Source organism: Nyctereutes procyonoides, unplaced genomic scaffold (genome assembly GCF_905146905.1).
Source record: "Nyctereutes procyonoides isolate TBG_1078 unplaced genomic scaffold, NYPRO_anot_genome, whole genome shotgun sequence".
Taxonomy (NCBI): domain Eukaryota; kingdom Metazoa; phylum Chordata; class Mammalia; order Carnivora; family Canidae; genus Nyctereutes; species Nyctereutes procyonoides.
The window spans coordinates 4451225-4473203 of record NW_026575040.1 but is presented as its reverse complement, the minus strand read 5'-3'; the positions used below and the strand labels follow the sequence as shown (position 1 = coordinate 4473203).

The following is a 21979-nucleotide window of genomic DNA, read 5'->3' as shown; positions in this document are numbered from 1 at the left end:
TAATGATTCAGCAATTCTATACATTACTCATTGCTTACCATGATAAATGTAGTTACCTTCTGTCACCATATAATGTCACTACAATAGTACTATGTTCCTTGTGCTATACTTTTTTATCTCCATAACTTACTCGTTTTGTAACTGGAAGTTTGTATCTATTTTGCCCATTCTTCTCACTCACCTCCCCTGACAAGACATTTACAAATTCTGCTTCTGGAGTGCTAGTACATAACACAACTCCTAATATGTAATTGCAGTTGGTTAAGCCTCTGACTTGATTTTGGCTTAGGTTATGATCTCAGGGTCATGAGATAGAGCTCCCACGTCAGACTCAGAGGCGAGTCTACTTCTTTCCTTTTCCTTCTCCCACCACCTCTCCCCCTGCTCTCACTCTCTCCTTCAAATAAGTGAATGAATCTTTAAAAATCCAGCTCCTGTCTGCCTATTGTCTTCTCTTTATTTCGATATCTTTATTTCTGTTCTCATACTTTAGTAGTGCACAATTTTTAAGATGTCATCAAATTCATTTTTGTGTTGACTGAACTTTGCAACTCTTTCCTTTGTCTATATGGGGCGGTTCTGGATATCTATGTAGGTTGTTAACTACAAAGCCGTAGGGAGCACTTTTGGAATTGTACTGTCCTTGGCCTAGCATGCCTTCCATAATGCCCTTTTTCCTAATTTTTTTTAAACCCAACTTAAGCTTTGTTTCTAAGATGGCTATTCTTATTTCTCAAGACGGTTAATCACTTCTTCATTGGCACTTTTATAACTGTTTGATTTAATATTTCAAAACTTCTGTTAGAATTGTTTGTGTATAAAACTGTCTTATTCATCTTTCATTGCTAGTACATAACATAATTCCTAATATGTAGTCAGTGTTTAGTAAATATTTTAGTTCAACCATTTCTAGGTTTTATTTTTTAAATATGTAATTTCTGTAAATGATGACATGGATGTAAATCAGATTTCAGTATATCAGGAATAGAAACAAAACCCACCAAATAATGCTTCTTTAGAATTGATCATAAGTTAAAAAAAAACAAAACAAAACACAAAAAACCCAGTACTTCTCTCTCTATAAGGTGGGTGTTAATGAGTTAACTGGCATATTTGAGGTGAGGAAATATATAAGTGATAGATGACTCACAGCTTTTCATGGACAGGTATAATCAAAGAATCTTGAAAATTGATTTCAATGCAGGCTATGTTGCAAATAAATACTCAGTTTTCATTCTGAAGCATTAACACCATTGAGTGAATAGTTACTAGAACTGGCACTTATGTGTTGTTATGATGGTATGGAACTTTTCTTAGCCATATCACTACTAATATATTGTTTCACAGTTAACTTCTGGGATGTAAGAATAAATTTGGTTTGTCAGAAACCAGGCTTTTGTGATGGCATTTATCACTCTTCTATAGTATGGTGGGTTTTTACTGTTTAAAAAGTTTGGTGTAGGGACACCTGGGTGGCTCAGCGGTTGAGCATCTGCCTTCGGCTCAGGGCATGATCCTAGGATCCGGGATCGAGTCCCACGTCAGGCTCCCCGCAGGGAGCCTGCTTCTCTCTCTGCCTATGTCTCTGCCTTTCTCTCTGTGTCTCTCATGAATAAATAAATCTTAAAAAAAAAAAAGTTTGGTGTTACTGGGGAGCATGTATGGAAAGCAGCAAATGTATACTCTTACTATACTCTAGTGGTTAAGGACATGGGATCTCTGCTCCACCACCTCCTAGATGTATGAACTCGGAGCAGTTTTCTCCATTAGTTATTTAATCTGAAGTTTTTCTCTTGTCTCTTATCTCCCTGCTATATAAATTTCAAGAATGTTTTTTAATATCAGCTGTGTAAAAGACATTGAGTAGAGGTTTGGTGATGAAGAGGTACACAGAACAATGTATCATATGTCATTTATCTAAGGTGCTTAGAGGTAAAATTTTAAGGGAATATTTAATAGGTTATTTCTGGCTCAGGTAGGAAAGGGATTTATTGATGTGATGGCATTTAATTCGGTTTGGAAGGGCAGGCAAAGTGGGAACCTGAGCGTTTCAGGTTCAGGAAATGAGTTGGGAGAAGGGGGTAGTTTAAGGGACACACATTGAATGGTAATGAGATTTCATGGAGTACATGAAAGATAGAGGGGAAATGATAGGGCATGTTTAATAGGAAGCACACTGTGGAGGACCTTGAATTCTAAGCAAGTGAATTTGGCTTTTTTTTTTTTTTTTCTATTAAGTGGAAAGGTTTGAAGGTTTTTTAATGGAGAAATGTGATATAAGGGGATTATTGCAGAAAAAAATTAGTGACAATATGAGTTGATTCTCCATCAGCAGGATGACCCATTGGAAATCTATTTTAATAACTCAGGTAGAAGGATAATGTTGACTTAGGATGATGATGGTTAATTGAAAACAGAGTGTAGGTGGAAGAGACGTTAAACTATGACCAAGAAAATATGAGACCCTGGGAAACTTCTGGTAATTTGGACCATTCTATCCACTAAGTACAGTAGAGAAATCTTCATGATATTGAGGCATTTTAAAAATGAAGAATATCAAAGAATTAGTAAAACAGGAATTAGAAGGTTAAGGCCTGAAAGAATATGGAAGTCTAGAGTGAGGAGCCAAGCATTCCAGGTTGCTTTGCATTGGAAGTATTCTCTGATCTAGGAGAGGGAGCTAAGAGACTGAGCTGTGATTTTTATTGGCCCTCTGGTTAGTTTAGTGGGGGAAAAAGTTGTAGTCTTAGGCCTACAAAGAATGAGGATTAGGTAAACCAGCTTTTATAATGATAAAGATAGTATTCCTGTCATCTGGGTGGCCCAGAAAACCTTAAGTCTTTTATGTGAACTAAGATGGTCCCAGACTATTAATGTACCCAGACACTTGACAACAAACAAATATAAATCTCATCTAGAGAAAGAACATTAAGGCCTCAAACTGCTTCCCCAAATTATTTTTTTAATGAAATATGACAGCTTGGGACTCCAGATATTACAATTGTCAGAACTGGATCAGATGGTATGCCATCAGCAGGGAACTGGAAAGTAAGAGCTCTCTTAGAGATGTGAGAAAGAATTTTTCTCTTATTACTAATTTTTTTAATTATAATTTATTATAGTTACCTTTTTTTTTGATTCATAGTTCCATTTATGTGCAGTTCTATGGGTATGGAACCAGTGTCAAACATTGAACACAGCTATTGAAATAAGTCAAGTGTGTTAGGAGGCACAATCTAGTTCTAGCAGGGTTAGGAAAACAACTCAAAAAAGACAATTTTTATAACCAAAATAAGCAAAATTAACTCAGTGAATTAATTTAATAGCAGATTGGACAAAGCTAAAGAGAGGTTTAGTGTATTAGAAGATCAGACCAAACCACTATTTTAATAAAGTACATACTCTAAAAGATGGAAAATGCAGAGGAGAAGTTAAGAAATGTAAAGGATCTAATGAGAAGGTCTCATTGAGTTTTAGAGAATGGGCCAAAGGCAGTATTTGAAGATATAATGACTGAAAATTTCCCAGATTGGTGAAAGAAAAAAAAAAAAAAAAGTCAAACAATTTAAGAAGCCTAACAGTTTCCATGTATAATAAATACTACTTCTTGATTCTAAGATATTTTAATGTGCTTAAAATTTGAATGCATCTTTCAATTGATGGCACCTTGTAGTCCAACAAGATTGAAATGCTGACATGAAAAGTTTCCTATTTCACTTTCTGGTAAGATCATGAAATTTCAGTACCAAAGTATTTTAGATTTCATGAAATACAATAAAAAGAAATCCACTTTTTTTTTAATTCACATTTTAAAACATCATAGGACAACTACAGAAACAACAGCAAAAATAATCATAAAAGCAATAAGATACAAGGAAGAGGGACGCCTGGGTGGCTCAGCGGTTGAGCGTCTGCCTTTGGCTCAGGGCATGATCCTGGAGTCCTGGGATCGGGTCCCCCATTGGGCTCCTTGCATGGAGCCTGCTTCTCCCTCTGCCTGTGTCTCTGCCTTTCTCTCTGTGTCTCTAATGAACGAATAAATAAAATCTTAAAAAAAAAAAGATACAAGGGAGATTACTTTCAAAGAGTAAAAATTTGTGTATATATTATATATATATAGAGAGAGAAAAATATATAGAAAGTTTATATTACACATATATTTTTAGCGAACAGCTGACTTAACAGCAACAGTGGAAGTGATAGTAAGTTGATTACCTCTGTAGGTTGAAAGACATGCCAATTTAGAATACTGTGTTCATAGAAAATGTTTTCATAAACAGTGCCATCTTTTAATTAATAAAAACACCTTTATGTTGTAACTAGCCTTTGTATTCTTTGAAGTGTTTTAAGTTCTGTCAATTTTGTTGAAGTTTCAAATATTTATACTGTTATTTAAGCAACTATTTGAATATTAAGGGGGAAAATTGTGGAATGCAGCTTAAGTTGTGCTTAAGAAGTTTGGCGCCTGCCTTTGGCCCAGGGCGCGATCCTGGAGATCCGGGATCGAATCCCGCATCGGGCTCCCGGTGCATGGAGCCTGCTTCTCCCTCTGCCTATGTCTCTGCCCCCCCCCCCCCCCCGTGACTATCATAAATAAATAAAAATTTAAAAAAAGAGAAGTTTTTAACTTTACATGCATATATAAGGAAAGTAATGAACTAAGCTTTCATCTTAAGTCTCAAGTAATGAGCTAGACGTGTCATGATAGAAAATGAGCAACAGGAGCACCTGGGTGGATCAGTTGGTTAAGTGTCTGCCTTTGGCTCAGGTCAAGATCCTGGAGTTCCACTCACTGGAGAGCCTGCTTTTCTCCCTCTCCTTCTGCCCCTACTCCGCCTGCGCACATGCTCTTCCTCTCTCTATTGTTCACTCTCTCAAATAAATAAAATCTTTAAAAAAAAAAAAAACAAAAAACGAGCAACAGAATAATTTCAGAGAGATTACAAGAAATAACAGAAGAATTTAATAAAACAGAAAAGAAACATAGAATGGCTAAAGAGCCAAAAGATTTTTTTCCCCCTAGACTGATAACTTTGATACCCTGGTGAGATTAATCAAGAAAAAAGAAGGCACAAATAGTTAATATCAGGACTGGAAAAGAATGTCACTTTGAATCCTGCATATATGTTAAAAACAAAAAACAAAAAACCTCCTAAGGGGCACCTGGGTGGCTCAGCGGTTGTGCATCTGCCTTCAGCTCAGGGCGTGATCCCAGGAGTCTGGAATCAAGTCCTGCATTGATTGGGGATTGGACTCCCTGTGGGGAGCCTGCTTTTCCATCTGCCAATGTCTCTGTCTCTCTTCTCTCTGTGTCTCTTACGCTGTGTCTCTTACGATTAAATAAACAAAATCTTTTTTTTTTTTTTAAAAAAAAACCTCCTAAGATATTGTGGATAACTGTCAAAATTGGAAATTTTTCATGAAATGAATAAACATTTAATTTGCAACTTACCAAAATTGATTTGAGAAATAAATAGAAAACCTATAAGGACTATCTGTAAAGTGAAATTTTTTGTAAAGAAAAGTCTAAGTCCAGATGGATACACTGGAAAGTTCTACCAACATTTAATGAGCTAATAACTCCAACCTTATCTTCTCTAACCATGAATTCTTTTAGAAAAACAAAATCCCCCACCCTCATAACGCTATCACAACTTTGATTCCAGAACCCAAAGAAAAATTACCTGTCAATTTCTCTCATACATAGATGCAAAAAATAAACTCAGAATATTTGCAAATTGAGTTCAGTAATACATAAAGAGGACAGTAACTCAGCCGGGACGATTTTGATTTATCCCAGAAATCCTAGGTAGGTTTAACCTGGAAGCAATTCAGTATGGTTGCCTGAACAAATTTTAATGAGAAAAACATTTCAATAGATATAGAGGAGCAGTTTCTAAAAATCAGTCATCATTCATGATTTTAAAAAGAAGGCATTAGCAAACGAGGCACAAAAGGGAACTTTCTTAGTCTTAAGTAAATCTATAAAAACGCCGGTAGGAGGTAACATAGTTCATGCTGAAATGTTGAAAAATTTCCCTTTTAGATAGAGTTCAAGACATGGATATCTGTTATTTTCACTTCTTTTCAGCATAATACTGAAGATGATCCTAGCCAGTAGCATAAATTATCATAGTTGTAAGGGAGAAGATAAATAGTTAATATTCACTGATATTAGTTGTGTACATAGAAAATCCAAAGGAGTCTATAGATAAGTTAAAATAAGTGATTCTAAAAAGACATGTAAAACTGTTTTATAATTTTTTCTTGGTATTTACACACATATAGTTGACCCAGTAATTCCACTCCCAGGCATATACCCAGTAAAAAGACATATGCACATCTCAATTGAAAGTCGTAAGTGTGCTCATACCAGCATTATTCTTAATAATTCCAACCTACAAACAGCCCAAATGTCTATAGATAAGTGGATAATTATGGTATATTTACATAATAACATCAACAAAAAACAAATTAGAGGTGCAGTTGACTACATAGATGAATCTTAAAAATCATCATATGGAGTGACCTCTAAATACTTATGTCCTATGTGATTTTGTTTATATGCAACTCAAAAAACAGGCAAAACTAAGCTATATTGTTTGAGAATGCATATTTTGGTGGTAAAATTATAAAGAAAAAGAGGATAGTGATTATGTCCCGGAGGAAAAGGAGTTTGTTATTGAGAAAGGAATGTTTGGAGTGTTTCTGAAGTACTAGGCAGTATTCTAATTCTTGTCTGGGTTGGTTATACACAAGTGTTTGCTTTATAACAATTCATTAAGCTGCCCATTGATATTTATGTACTTTTCTAAAATTATTTATATCACAATAAAAATAACTTTAAAAACATACATGTGCACACAGGAAAAGGAACAACCTTAAAAGGGGAGGTCCAGTTTGTTTTCTGGATTGTTTTAGAATTAATAGTACCTTTGGTTACCTACAAGTAAATCAACATTTTGCCAAGACAGTTTCCTCACTGTCTTCTGGGTTCTAGGATCACATCCATCCTAAACTTACTTTTGACCATGTCAGTTCATTTTATCAACCTCCACTACCTTTCTGGTTCCTATCACATCAAAGCTGTACCATTTGACTTTTTGAAATCCATCCATACTTTGACTCTTTTCTGTATGTCCTTTGCAGTATGGTCACTTGAACAGATTTTAATGAGACCTACACTCTGTGAGGATGTCCTTGACTATTCAGGCCCCAATCTCCTCAACAGCTATATTTTATAGAAGTTCAGAGAGCTTTTTATTTCATTCTGGGGTTGTACTAAGAGATATTGTGTACAGTTTTGTACATCATATACAACTCATCTGATGCCCCTAGGATCACGTTATCTCTGAATTTTTAACACATTTACTGTTAAGTCATTTTAACTTCTTTTTTTTTAAGATTTATTTATTTATTTATTTATTCATTCATTTATTTATTTTTTTTGAGATTTTTATTTATTTATGATAGTCACAGAGAGAGAGAGAGAGGCAGAGACATAGGCAGAGGGAGAAGCAGGTTCCATGCACCGGGAGCCCGACGTGGGATTTGATCCCGGGTCTCCAGGATCGCGCCCTGGGCCAAAAGGCAGGCGCTAAACTGCTGCGCCCCCCAGGGTTCCCTCATTTTAACTTCTTGAAGTTAGTTTCTATTTTTTGTACTTTCCTAGCATTCTCCTCCCACCTTTTGTTACTTGGCATGTCATATTGAAATAGCCGTCTCCATCTCTTTCCTTCACAGCTGTTAAACACTGCCATTGACCAGCACAATTCCTACATATAGTTGCTTAATATGAGAGGGAACTCACATGAAAATGGATGGTTTGATTCCTTATTCTTAATTTTAAATATATATATTTTTTGTTTATAGGCTCTCAACATTTATAACCTAAGGACTTCCATTAAATATATTGAAACAGGGGATCCCTGGGTGGCTCAGAGGTTTGGCGCCTGCCTTTGGCCCAGGACGTGATCCTGGAGTTCCGGGATCGAGTCCCATGTTGGGCTCCTTGCATGGGACCTGCCTTCTGCCTGTGTCTCTGCCTCTTTCTCTCTCTGTCTCTCTCATGAATAAATGAATAAAATCTTAAAAAAAAAAATATATATAGAAACATTCTTATCAAAATAATAAAATATCATTTTTAAATACTTTCTGTAAACTTTTTATGATTTTCTTCAGTTGGAATCAGATCCACTATTGCATGAATCATAAGTAGTTAGTTTCATTTTACTTATTACTAAATTATGCTGCTCGTGTAGCAGGAAGAAAAAGACCATTCAGCAGAGCAGAGGGTATAAATAAACACTTCCCGTGCATGCACATATTTGGACAGAGGGCACAGAAGCCACTGTCTTTGTTTTCTTTGAAGTGAAAAATAATTTTAGAAAATAATACTGGTTTTTGTCATTATGTGAGCCATAGTCTCTTTTGAGAAAATGATAAAAGGTTTGAAGCTTTTCCTCAGATTGAGACGTGTGTTTAGGGGGAATGTGTAAAGAAGTTATAAGGTTTTGTATACTGTGATGTTCTTGAAGTTTCAGAGGCTTTAGGTTAGAAGAATTTGGTAAATTGAAATAATCCTAATCAAGCCAGGGAATGTGGACAACTACCTGTGAGGGGAATAGTCATTAGCTTCTTCTTAAAATGTCTGCCATAATTTCAGACCTACCTTAAAAGTTCATATGAGAATAAAATTGTGTTTCTCAGAAAATCTTTTGATTAGCAAAATGTTGATAATGGTTAAAGCTGGGTGATGGGTATGTGGGAGTTCAATGTACTGTTCTGTTGACTTGTATGGTTAAATTTTTTTGTAATGGAGTGGGAGCCTTTTGGGAAGATGACATAGATTATTGTGTTTCTTTTAAAATTGTGCTAATTCAGACCTAGAAGGAGTTACTTACATCTGTTTCACTGAGATTCGTTTCTTAATATATTTGCTTTCATCATAGCTCAGAACTAGAAAGGATAAAATACGAGGAACAATTGGCAGAACTTTCAAATAGTGACCAGGTAAATAACAGGTATGGGAGTCAAGAATCCACCTGTATTCTTGAGCATAGCAGTCCTTAATAAAATATCATAATTTGAAGGAAAAAGCTGAGATAAAGCCTACTAGAGCTAGCCTTAAACTACTAAATCTCAAGAATGAAGAAAGAAAACAAAATTATATATATATGCCACTTGAAAAAGGATTTGAATTATAAAATGAGAAAAATTATTTTGATCACAAACCTCCATAACAACAGGTACCGGAAGGAAATGGATGCTGTCACTATAAAGAATATTGGGGGTTGGAGGGTCCGATTTTTGGCCAAAGTAATCAACTAGGAAAACTCTAAAAGCTAGAGGGTTTAGTGTAGGATCACATAACATAAAGACACTCAATACATTTAAAGTCAACAACTTAAGAAATAGACTTTAAGTATTAATTTTAAGTTAGGTTAGTGAAAATAAATTAGATTTCAATATTTCCAAGTAACTATTGTAGAATTGTTGGTAATTAATAACAAAACCAAATTTTAAAATGATTTCTTATAAAATGGAACTTAATAAAAGAAAAAGATTTCTAGGCCCACTGTCTCAAACCGTATGAGTGGATTCTTAAGCTCCCCATTCTGTTTACCTGAGCAGTATTTGAAAGTTCTCTGAAAGCTTCTAGAATGGCTCAAAAAGTAGATAAACCCATTGCAGTGTGAAATATGCCAAAAGCAAAGGAATTCAGATTTGTTACCGTGGATTATCTTTAAGAAGTTCCTCTTAAATCAGTTACTCTTTTAAAAACAAACTGAATGATTGTAAGATTCTTCTAGACACTGGGCTACAGCAATAAGAAAATAGTTCTCATGGGGTTTACACCCTAGCAGAGAAGACATAAATGATTATGGAGTTGATTGTGCAGATAAGTGTTGTGCACAGTACAAAGTACCATGAGAAGGTTATACAGGGAAATTGACCTAATTTGAGCCCTGCTGTAGGGGAGGAACTGAGGGTTAAGTTGAGACCTAAGGGTAGGAGGAAGTGTTTGGGGTAGTTGAAAAACCCTTAGGCAAATGGTTAGCTATTTAGATTAAAATGAAATGGGATCCCAGCTTTGTTTTGTACTTCACAAAAGTAATTTCCTTGTGAATCAACAGTTTAATGGAAACACTTTAAACCTAAAGTCATGGATGAATTTTTTATAATCTTCAGGGATAGAGATCTTGTAAAGCTTGATATGAAATCAAGAACTCAAAAAAAAAAAAGGGGGAGACCCAGAACTCACAACATGATCTGTATGCCTATAGGAAGATTAAAAGTGGCAATTAAACACCACTAAACAAGGTTGAGGGCAAGTTAGAAACTGGGGGGATAAAGTAGGCCACGAGACAAAGGGTTTACCTGTTCTATTGATGTATGGAACTCATAAATTAATAGTAGGAATTTCACAGAAAAGCTCACTAGTGAAGAAATGCAAATTAAGTCCAGATATTCCCCCCTACAATCAGTTGGGCCAAGATTTTAATCTAGGATTACTTATATGTGGAACATCAAATGTCCCTTAGTATAAGGCTGGTTAGGTACATTAAAGTACATACCTACAGTAGAATATTATGCAGAGATGTAAACTAATGTTCATTGACAAAGATGTCTTAATGTGTTGTTTACTGAAAGTTATAAATTTGGAGTAAGTGCTTTTATATGAAATTATAGACACATGTCTATCTGGCTGTGTAAGTGTAGAATGGTATCTAGAATCATTGCTAAAGGATTAGGAGTTAATAATTTTATGTAGTCAAGTTTGGATGCTAGAAGTTTGTCTCTTCTTATGAGCATGGATGTTTTTTCTAAAAACAAGGTGTTTTTAATTGCTTTACCTGTTCATATTTATTTATTTATTTATTTATTTTTTTTAATTTTTTTAATTTTTATTTATTTATGATAGTCACAGAGAGAGAGAGAGAGGCAGAGACACAGGCAGAGGGAGAAGCAGGCTCCATGCACCGGGAGCCCGACGTGGGATTCGATCCCGGGTCTCCAGGATCGCGCCCTGGTCCAAAGGCAGGCGCTAAACCGCTGCGCCACCCAGGGATCCCTACCTGTTCATATTTAGTGTTAGCTTCATACTTTTCTTCCCCCCCCCCCCTTTTTTAAAGATTTGATTTATTTATTCGTGAGAGACAGGAGAGAGAGACCCAGGCAGAGAGACCCAGGCAGAGGGAGAAGCAGGGTCCTTGCAGGGAGCCCGAAGTGGGACTGGTTCCCCGGTCTCCAGGATCACGCCCTGGGCTTAAGGTGGCGCTAGACTGCTGAGCCACCTGGGCTGCCCACTTTCTACTTTTCAAATAAAGTAGACATTCAGATAAACCTACACATCTTAGATTTTCTCAGAGATAATAAGTAGGAAAGCATTTGATTTTCTCCTCTGTATATTTTGATTAGTTGAATCATCAGTGACAACTTTTAACCCTATAGGAGTTTTTCTTTTGTAATGTATTGACATTTTGGTTAATAATTCTATCATTTGAAACATTCTGTAGTCAAAATATTTATAAATAGATATTTATTAGTCTTAGGGGAGTGATGTGATTTGTTCTCATTTGAGTGATTTTCCTGGGGATAAAGTAAGTGCTTGACACAAAGCCTGAACAAGTCCTGCATTAAAAATAATTGGAAATTTCTTTGAGTATCACTTGTTTTTTAACTTCAGAACCTCCTGTTTGTATATAAAGAACATTGAAGTTGTTGAAACCTAGGCTTCATATGCTAAAAAGTAATTGACCAGATTTTTCATTAATATTTTACTAGTTACATTGATTCACAAATTGAAAATTTTAAATCTGTTACTTTTTCCTCTGGGATATTAAGGTGTTTTGGGAAGCCAGCAATCCTGTCTCATCTGGATTAATGGGAAATAGTGGGCTAATTAACTATTTGCCACTGTCTTCTGTCAAGAAATTTATAGTTCAGTTGAGACTGGTAGTTGGCATACCATGCTCGTGATATCTTAGTGAACTACTTCTGTATATTTATAAATGTATTTTATGAAAAGCTAAGTATATGGAGTTTTTGATAGAAAAACATTATAAGATACATTTTTGTTTCCTCTTTCCCTTTGCTAGTAAATGAAAAATTATTTTAAAAGAATATTTAGAAATGATATCTGTTTTGTAGAATGAGACAAATAAGTGATTTGTGGGGTAAGATATACTGTGTAGGTAGTTTACTTGCTAATATATTTAAGCTGGTATAACTAAAATAATTAATAAGTCATTTGTATGAAGTATTAGCCTAGCCTTTTAAAATACCATTACTCTTCATTAAGGTACAACTTAAGATAGTTGTAAGAATAGTACAACTTTTATTCTTAAGTTTTAGTTATAGTACTGTTAAAATACTAATAGCTTAACTTCCTAGGATAAAAACAAAGTAAAAAATACCAAAATGGTAAAAAAACAAAACAAAACAAAACAAAAACCCAAAATCCTCCATCAGCTTTCATATGTATGTGTGTGTATGTATATATACATTTAACTGTATATATGTATATATACATACACAGACACACACACACACACACACACACACACACACACACACCCCTCTATTTTGCTACAATTTGTAGCCATACACCTCTGTTCCTCTGAGCGAAAAAGGTTATGATCTGGGTTTATTTTAATTCAGTTCATTGCTGTTCCCTATAGAAAATCAGGTTTTTGGAGAGCTCTAACAGTGTGCTATTGCTGGGCTCTCATCCTTTCTGTTTAAATAATGCAGGTACTTTGATGGAAACCTGGAGAAGCTCTTTGCTGAGTGTCATGTAATTAATCCAAGTAAAAAGTCCCGAACACGCCAGATGAATACAAGGTCATCAGCACAGGATATGCCTTGTCAGATCTGCTACTTGAACTACCCTAACTCGGTGAGTATCTGGTAGTTTAAGGCTAGCACTGACTCTCTGTTTCAGAGGATAAATCAACTTAAATTACTTTTAAATTACTTAAACAAAGGAAGATCTGGGAGTCTGGAATTGTACTGTAGTAAAACAGTAACCTATCAGAATATTGAGGATAAAGGAAAGGAAGACAAAGAATGGAACTTGTTCTTTCCCTCTCCACCACTGTTTGCTTTTTTAAAGCAGCAACTTGTCATTACAACCTAAATTTATTCTGAGTTTATTTTACTATCATGGGAGGATTGTTTAATAGGTGGGCAGTCAGTAGAATTATTTTTCATCAAAATAAAATAGATTTAAAATTAGCATTTTAAAATTAATACCCAATACATCAATAAAATGTCTTTAATAGTATTTTACTAGGCAGTTTTCTGCATAACAGAAGCGTTTCATTTATAGAGATCCATTCTAATGGAGATTCTTAAATATAGCAAGTGGTGACAGAGTTGGAGCAGACACTAGGACCAGTTAATTGGTATTTCTTTTAAGTAAAAGTATCCCTCTTAAAACCTACTAAATTTGGATGATTTACTTTGATTTGTCTAGTAAGGAATTTTAGGCTTAAACATAATCATCTTATGAAGGCCTTACTTTATTAGTAACCACAAAAAAATAATATTTGTGACATAAATGTATTTAGTCACTTGGAATTCACCCCTAAGATATTTCAAGATACCTAAGAAAAAGCTTAATTCTATAATAATAACTATCTTACTCATATTCTCTGCTTTAATTAACTTTCTAATAATTATTATATAGAAAGTGTTTGTCATCAAGTGACAGACACCAAGTGTTTATATATTTTAACATATTGAAGATTTTTCATTATTTTTTCTTAGAGGTTTATAAATGTTTCTCTGTAGAGGTCCATTTGAAGGGGACTAATTTGTTCACATGTGCTTCAAGTGCCTAGAAAAGAGATTTTAAAAGAAAGTTACTTAAGTACTCTTAGAGAAATAGAACAATGATTTAACGTAACTTTATAGATGAAGTGTTGAGTTGAATTTCCATAGTCTCAAGTTTTGATTATAGCACTAATGCTAACTACTTGACTTTGTGTAATTATTAAACCTTACTGGATTTAAGTTCTTTTTATCTTTCAAAAGAGTTGAGTAAGATATTCTTTCAAATCTCTACTGTTCTGAGAATTGTATAATTTCCCTTTCCTTTATTTTTAAAAATTTTTTTCCCTCTCCTTTAAATCACAATCTTGAGTATTAAAAAAAAACATTACTATTAAAAATACATTAAATTTATCTTTTGACCATTTTATTGTCTGTCTTTAACAAAAGTTTTCTTTGCCAGGTGACGTTTGTATAGTTTGTAAAAGTTTCTGTTAGGTAATACTGAGCCCCAAAGAATTTGTCCCAGATTATACAGGGTTTCCTTATTCCCTGACATTTCTCCTCCTGCTCTATTATAACTAGCTCCTCCTTTGTTTAAATTTTAAATGTAATATGAGTACTGAAATTAGCTACTTACAAATATCCCCTATAACTTTCTCAGTGTCCTTGGTATTGTCTAACAGTCTTAACAAATTAGAATTAAAAATCACCTGGAGATTCACATTGTAAATTTTGCTTGCACGTGTAACTGATGATAGAGAACCTATTATTCATTTATTCAGTGCACCAGGCACTATTCTAAGTGTTAGAAACACAATGGAGAAAAAAAGGCCTTATGCCTGCTTCAGAAAATTTACAGGTTAGCTGGGTAGATAAGTAAGATGACATATTCAGAAAGAAAGGTAAGCACTATGATGATACTATAGGAACATGTTGGAGAGAGACATCTAACCCAGTTTTAGGTCAGAGAGAATTTCCCACAGAAATTGACCTGTGAAATAACCTCTGAAAGTGTGGTAGTTTGGTGAATCAGGAAAACAGAGCAGTATAGAAGCCAGAGGAAGAGTATGTACCTCCAAGAATGATAAAAATATTGCTAAAAACTTTAAAGAAAATAATTGAAAAGTGAATTTGGAATTAACAACATGAAGTTTACTGATGATATTGGAAAGTTAATGTAAGTAGTGTGGTAAAATGAGAAACCACACTGCATGGGCTGAAGGGTTATTGACCTAAAGATTAGAAAAGAAACGTAGGCAATAAATACAAACAAATTATTCTTTAAAGGAAGCTTGGCTGTGTCAGTGACAGGACAAGAAAGCAAACAGCAACATGGGTTGGAAAGTAAGTTTGAGAGTTACGGAAACCATGCCAAGTGTTATGAAGAATAATAGTGTGATAAAACTAGGACTTTTCTCATAGTTTTTAGACTAATATAGAAAGATAATTTTAACCTCTTCAGTTCTGCAAATGTCATCTCAGACTCCATTGACGCTTTGATTGGATGAGCGATTTTTTTTTAACCTCTGCTGTATAATTCCCATGTTTCAGTTTCCACCACTTTCTTCAAAAACTGATACTTGCCTTTTATTAATGTTTATCTTCAATACCTTTATCCTTCCAGAAAGCAGCTTTAGCTTTATACAGTGACACGTGCAAACAACTTTTTAAAATAAATGCTTTAGTAGCTTAGTATATAGCACTTTGGAGATAATTATCTTGGGTGAGATCTCTTCTTTAAAAACAATATCCTGAGACTTTGGGGCACTTTTAAATTCTCTACCCCCATCTCCTTGTTTGTGGCCAATTCAGGGGTTTCTTAGCCCTGGCAACAGTTATAGAGTGGGCTGTGGTATCTCATTTTTATGGAGTAAATAATTTGTATATTTTAAGAATCAGGTATGTTACATAAAGGCAACTTTGGGGAGATTGTGACTATAGTCACCTTCCCATCCCCTCACCTCTTAAGCACCTCCGAATCTTTCTGCTGGGAACACAAAACATCTGCTCTAAGTCTGACCCTATATCCTTTTTAATTTATTCCATTTTATGGATGAGGGAACTGATGTCCTAATTATTCAGTTTTTATAAACAAAATGGCTTTAACTTTAGAGATTATATGAGGAGTTTCTGATGGAAGAAAGATATTTATTCCTGTTCTTACTGCTATTTGCCATTAGTTGCTGTGTATGTAAAATGGCAGTAATAAATGTACCTTTGAAGAATGTTTATTCTTTCAGTTCTTTTTTTAAAGGACCATTAATTTCTGTTTTAGGTAATATTTCATATATTTTTAGTGTATTCTGTGTCAGATTTATTTATGATATTAGCAAGGATAAATTTGTTGATAGGTAATCCTATCTTTGAGTTAGGGACCCAAGTAGGTACGCACAAGGTTGTAAGGGAACAGATATGTGAAAGGAGGAAGAGAGGAAGGGAAATGGAACAGGATGGTGATACCCAGGTATATCTGTGACAATGACACCTCTTTTGAGCAGAGTAAATGTGTTTATACCACAGGTTAGTTTTTGCTCTATCTTTAGACGTGTGTATGTGATTTATATTTCTATTTTTTCTTGTTTTGTATTGTTATCTATCAAATTAGAAGAATTATTGAAAAGAAGCCTTTAAAGAATAAAAAGCTTTGTTTTTTTCCTTATATAATGATTGATGGTCCAGAAGTTCCAAAGGTAGAGATGTTACTTGCAATGATCACTTAGTAACCATTGTAACCTTTAATCTCACAATCTCAAGGGTTCTTATTTGAAAAAAGAAAATAAAGCACATGAGGATGCATATGTGTTTTTAAGTTGTGAATAAAACATTTTAGAATTGTTGATCTTTTACCCTGTTATAATTGTCTTTTACAGAATGCTCCTTCCTCTTACAGCCTTGAAAATCAGATGCTCTTCATTAGTGATCTGACGAGTTAGTGCCAAATGTCCTTTACCAGTCAGGAATAATGAGAATAGATTCTTTTGTTTGTTTCCTAGATTTTTTTTTTTAATGGATAAAAATACTGATTTCCACAATATTTACCTTTACTTGTCCTATAAATGAGTTACAATTCTTGTCAATCTGAATAGCATCATATTTTAAACTGGATATTTACCATGTCATTTGGTCTGTAGGACAAGTCTCAGGACTCTGATACATTTTTTCCCCCATGTCTGCTTCTGGGCATTCTTTATATAGTTTATGTGCTATAGTATAGAATTTTGTATCCTATTTGTATCTGAATGTCATAAGCAACATCAGAAATTTCATGAGCATTTTTCAAGTAACAGCTTGTTAGAAAATGGAATAAAAAGTACCACTTATGTGAGCCACGGAAAGAATAAAAGAGCTAGAAATAAACTTGGCAAGAAATGTGAAAGATCTGTTATGAAGAAAACTTGAAATACTAAATAGTTAAAAAGATGACTTGAGTATTTGGAGAGATAGAATAATAGTAAAATATTGAAAAAGATATTCAACTACTGAGCCACCCAGGGGCCCCTAGAAGGCAGAAATTTTAAAACCAGTACACTTTGATGTATTTTTTTGTTGCTTCTTCATGGCAACAAAATGTGAGCACTCAGATTTGAATCTGAGAAAATATTTTCCACACTTAAAAATGGCCAGTTTTCTAAATAGGTAGAAATCCCCACTAAATCATTAAGGAAATGATGGGCAAAATAGATGAAGAGAGTGCACCGAAAGAATACATAGTTTTTAATATTTTTTTAGTGTTTAAAACTTCACTCAAAATAAATTAAAATCAAAACTAATGAAGTGGGGCACTTGGGTGGCTCAGTGGTTGAGCATCTGTCTGCCTTCAGCTCAGGTCATGATCCCAGAGTCCTGGAATTGAGTCCCACATCCAGCACTCCATAGGGAACCTGCTTCTCCCTCTGCCTGTGTCTCTGCATCTCTCTCGTGTCTCTCATGAATAAATAAATAAAATCTTAAAAAAAAGAAACTAATTCACATTCATACCTGTTAGATTGGCAAAGATCAAGGAGTTCGATAATATACTATTGTTGACATAGGTTTTGGGAAACCCGAATTCTCTTTAACAGTATAAATTGCTACAACCTCTTTGAACTTAAAGCTTGGTGTAATACTCTATTAAAGTGTAAATGTATACCTGTTATAATATCACTTTATCCCAAGATACATCGGCACAATCACCATGATTTATAAATAGCCAGTGCAGTAGCATAGTGGCAAAAAAAAAAAAAAAAGTCTAAATGTTCGTTAATGGTGGACTATTTAAATAAATCATGGTACCTTCATACAGACTGTAAAAAGGGGTGGATCCATGTGTACTAATGTAGGACCACCTCAGAAATGTATTAAATAATAACCAAAACGATAATGTGTGCTACTCTCGTTGTGTATGTGCCTGTGTATGTCAGAACATCTCTGGCAGATTATGTCAGATTTTGAAATAGTGTTACTTTTGGATAGAGAAATAGAGGACAAGGGTGGGAATAAGGGAGACTTACTTTTCAACATAAACTTGTACTATTAAATAATTGTTTTTAACTATGAGCCTGTATTACCTTGTTTAAAAATAATTTAGAGTAAATATTGTAAAATATTCTTAGCTGAAACTGGTGACCATTATTTGCATATTATAGAATATAATATACTTCAATTAACTACCCCTCAAATTAGTAGTATTTCAAGTCATATAAGTAATAGAAGATTAGACCAAATGTTAGTATTGTTCTTAGCAATCTGATGAATCTTTTGGTTTCCATAAGATTTTATTGATTATCTATGTAAGCTCTCTTCTGTGCAACTCTAGAAGTCCTATATTTGCATGACATTTTTTAGTACAGCTTTGAGATGAAATTCACATACACTAATAAGACGATATAGTTCACTTATTTTCAGCGGTTTTAGTTTACCACTCTACTGCCACAATAAATTTTAGAACATTTCATGACCCCAAAAAGAAACCTCATCTCCTTTTACACTCACTACTACCTCTTACCCCTCAAGCCATCCTATCCTAGGAAACCACTAATCTACTTTCTCTATGATTTTGCCTGTTCTGGATGTTTTGTATACATGGAAATCAAACAATATGTGGTGTTTTGTGGCTGGATCCTTTCATTGAGCATAGTGTTTTCAAGGCTCATCTGCATTACAGTATGTATCAGTACTTTAATCCTTTTTATGCGTGAATAATATTCTTTCATATGTATATTCCACATTTTGTTTATCCATTCGTCAGTCACTGGACATTTAGGTTGTGTCTGTTTTGGGACTAGTATGGATAATGCTGCTATGAATATTTGTATACAAGTTTTTGTGTGGAGCTATGATTTCATTTCTTTTGGGTATATACCTAGAAGTGGAATTGCTGGATCATGAGTAACTCTGTGTTTAATTATTTGAGAAACTGCCACAGTGTTTTCCAAAGCTCCTGTACTATTGTACATTCGCACAGAAGTGTATGAGGGTTCTAATTTCTCTACATCCTTACCAACACTTGTTATCTTTTTGAATATAGCTGTCCTAGGGGTGTCAAGTCGTGTCTTAATTGTGGTTTTGATTCACATTTCTCTGATAGCTAAGGATTTTGAGCGTCTTTTCATATGCTTATTGGTACATGACATATTCTTATATTTTGTACAAACTTGTCTTTCCTAAAAATATAAATACTCTAAATGCATTTCTCATTAGATAATTTGTATTAAATGTATTTGCATGTCTAAGTTTTACCACTGAGAAGTTTATTTTAGAAGCCCAGCTAGCCTTGTCAAATTGGACATTTTAATTACTTATGAGAATTGTGACCTAATAGAGCCTTCTTGAGTCACTATGTATAGTGATTTTTCTCATGTCTTTTAAAAGTCCATGTATTATTTTTGTTGCAGTATTTCACTGGCCTTGAATGTGGACATAAATTTTGTATGCAGTGCTGGAGCGAATATTTAACTACCAAAATAATGGAGGAAGGCATGGGACAGGTAAAGATACCAATATGATTTTTTAGTTTTTGTTGAATTTCCTACAATGTTTAGACCCTTGCAGAAATATAAACAGGTGAAGCATTCTGGATTATAAATTGCATGGGAAACTTTTTCCATTTTGAGATTAAAAGATAATTAAGACATTTTTCTATTTACAATGTCACAATCCAGTCAAAGATAACAGTTCAGGTAATGTTTTCTTAGTGGCATTAAGATGTGTATAAATCAGGCTAAACTTGTTGAGCAGTTTTGTCAGGTGTCTTGCTTGTGCCTTTCGAGTTTTATTCAGGTCAGTCAGTGGTTTTAGTTACCTTATGGTATTAAAACACACACATACATTTCCTTTAATAGAAAGGGAACAATTAAGATCCTGTAAATGTCAAGGTATTCTCAACCTACTGAAGTGCCTGGCGATGGTAAGCATCCAGTAAATATTTGTTGAATGAAGACATAGTTTAAATTTCAATCTTTTTCAGACTATTTCGTGTCCTGCTCATGGTTGTGATATCTTAGTGGATGACAACACAGTTATGTAAGTATTTTTGATAGATTCTGCATGTTGAATATTGGTTAGTTGGTTAAACTAAATTAATTTGTGCTCAAACCTCAGAGGAGATGGAATTTTTAGTCTAAAAAGACTTTCTAACCTATATTCCTTCGTAGTACAAAAGTTCATTTCTAACTTGATTTAAATGCCCAGACACTAGTCTTATAAATATATGGCAAAATCTGGGCAATATATGATAGCTAGATTTCAATAAACCTTAGAATTGGAGAGTAGGGTATGTTGGTATGTAAGGAGATTTGTTGTGGGATAGCATCTGTGCAGGTTAAAGAGAAAGGAGTAGATACACTTTGATGCAGGTATGATTCCTGTTAAAAGAGACAAGAAGGATTCTGTAGGAAGAGACTCCAGCCATGGAGCAGCAGTGAGTCTCTGGCAGCTCTGTGGGGAGCTCCACTGCAGATTGCCTATAGATGAATGCCTCACTAAGCGGAAATGACTGGGCCCTAGTGTCCTTCCATGTTCCATCATTCACTGGGAGCTACCCAGGGGAATGTGGCCTCATTTGGAGCACAGCTCCCAAAGGCACTACATCTGGAAGTTGTTGGCTAACTGCTTTTCTTGTGAAAGGTTCTCTTATGAAGGGAGAAGGAAACTTGAAGAAACAAGCATAGATTTTAGTCCTGAACTGGGGTAATATCCCAGGTTGTTTAATTCCTTGAGTTAGTGCTGTTTCATAGCCTCGGGGCTACGTAATTGACTTCATTCTAGGAAGATAAACAGATTGAAGGCCTGAACTATCTGCAAACAAATTATGTAGTTAGGTAATTGCCTATACAGAAAGGTTTAGTCTGTGTTTAAGCACAGGGATTTGAAGGTAATAAAAGTTAAAACAGCTATGGACTTTAATGAGCAAATAAATTTCCTAAGCTACCTAATAAAGCCTTAAATTGACTTAACCAGCACAGTTTATAAAGCTCACTGATTCCAATTTGTTAACCTTAACCTACTTTGGATTACTAAAATATACTGATGCTTGTTGTTAGCTCTGTGCTAATACTGTTTCTTTCAGTGAATCTTTTTTCCATTATTGCTTTAAGCTAGCAGAAATAAGTTATGTAACAAACATCTTGAAGTACCATCATCCTTCCAGTTGTCTTTATCTTGTTCCTTGATACTTTCTGATTCCTTGTATTTTCATCAATACATCAGTTCATCAATAGAATTCATCAGATAGATCACTGAATCTTTTTATCCATTCCATATTTACTTGGGAACATTAAGATTTATTTCCTTCCCCCAAGAAGTTCATAATACTAAAATGCAGAGTTTAAGAGTTATATATAGAGACATGTATAAAGTACAGGTAGAAAGAAGCAAATTATTCCACATGAAGAGTTTAAGGAGTAATACAAATGGGGGTAAAAATTTGGATTGAGGGAGTGGAGAGTAACACTGTTAAAGAAAGAATACCAGTATTTTCTTTTTTTTTTTAAATAGCTCGTGAGCTTTTCTCTATTAAGTATTCTGTGGTGGCTAGAGAGTAGCAGGTTATTAGAGATTAGGATAAAAGGACCCTGACAGTTTATGGATTTCATCACAGAAGGTTGTTAGACTGTGATAATAAGATTTACATTTTGAGAAACCTATTTGGGGGTAGGGGGCGCCTGGCTGACTCTGTCAGAAGAGCATGTGACTCCTAATGGGGTCAAGACCCATGTTGTGT

General features: G+C 34.6%; 1 protein-coding gene across 1 annotated transcript in view; it reads left to right on the top strand.

Moving 5' to 3' along the window:
• ARIH1 (ariadne RBR E3 ubiquitin protein ligase 1) overlaps nucleotides 1–21979 on the top strand; it is a 114565-nt gene that overhangs the window by 56793 nt on the left and 35793 nt on the right. Inside the window, exons 3-5 of the mRNA XM_055320213.1 lie at nucleotides 12757–12901; nucleotides 19653–19745; nucleotides 20225–20280. Coding sequence (XP_055176188.1) covers nucleotides 12757–12901; nucleotides 19653–19745; nucleotides 20225–20280 — 294 coding nt within the window. The remainder of the gene's footprint in view (nucleotides 1–12756; nucleotides 12902–19652; nucleotides 19746–20224; nucleotides 20281–21979) is intronic.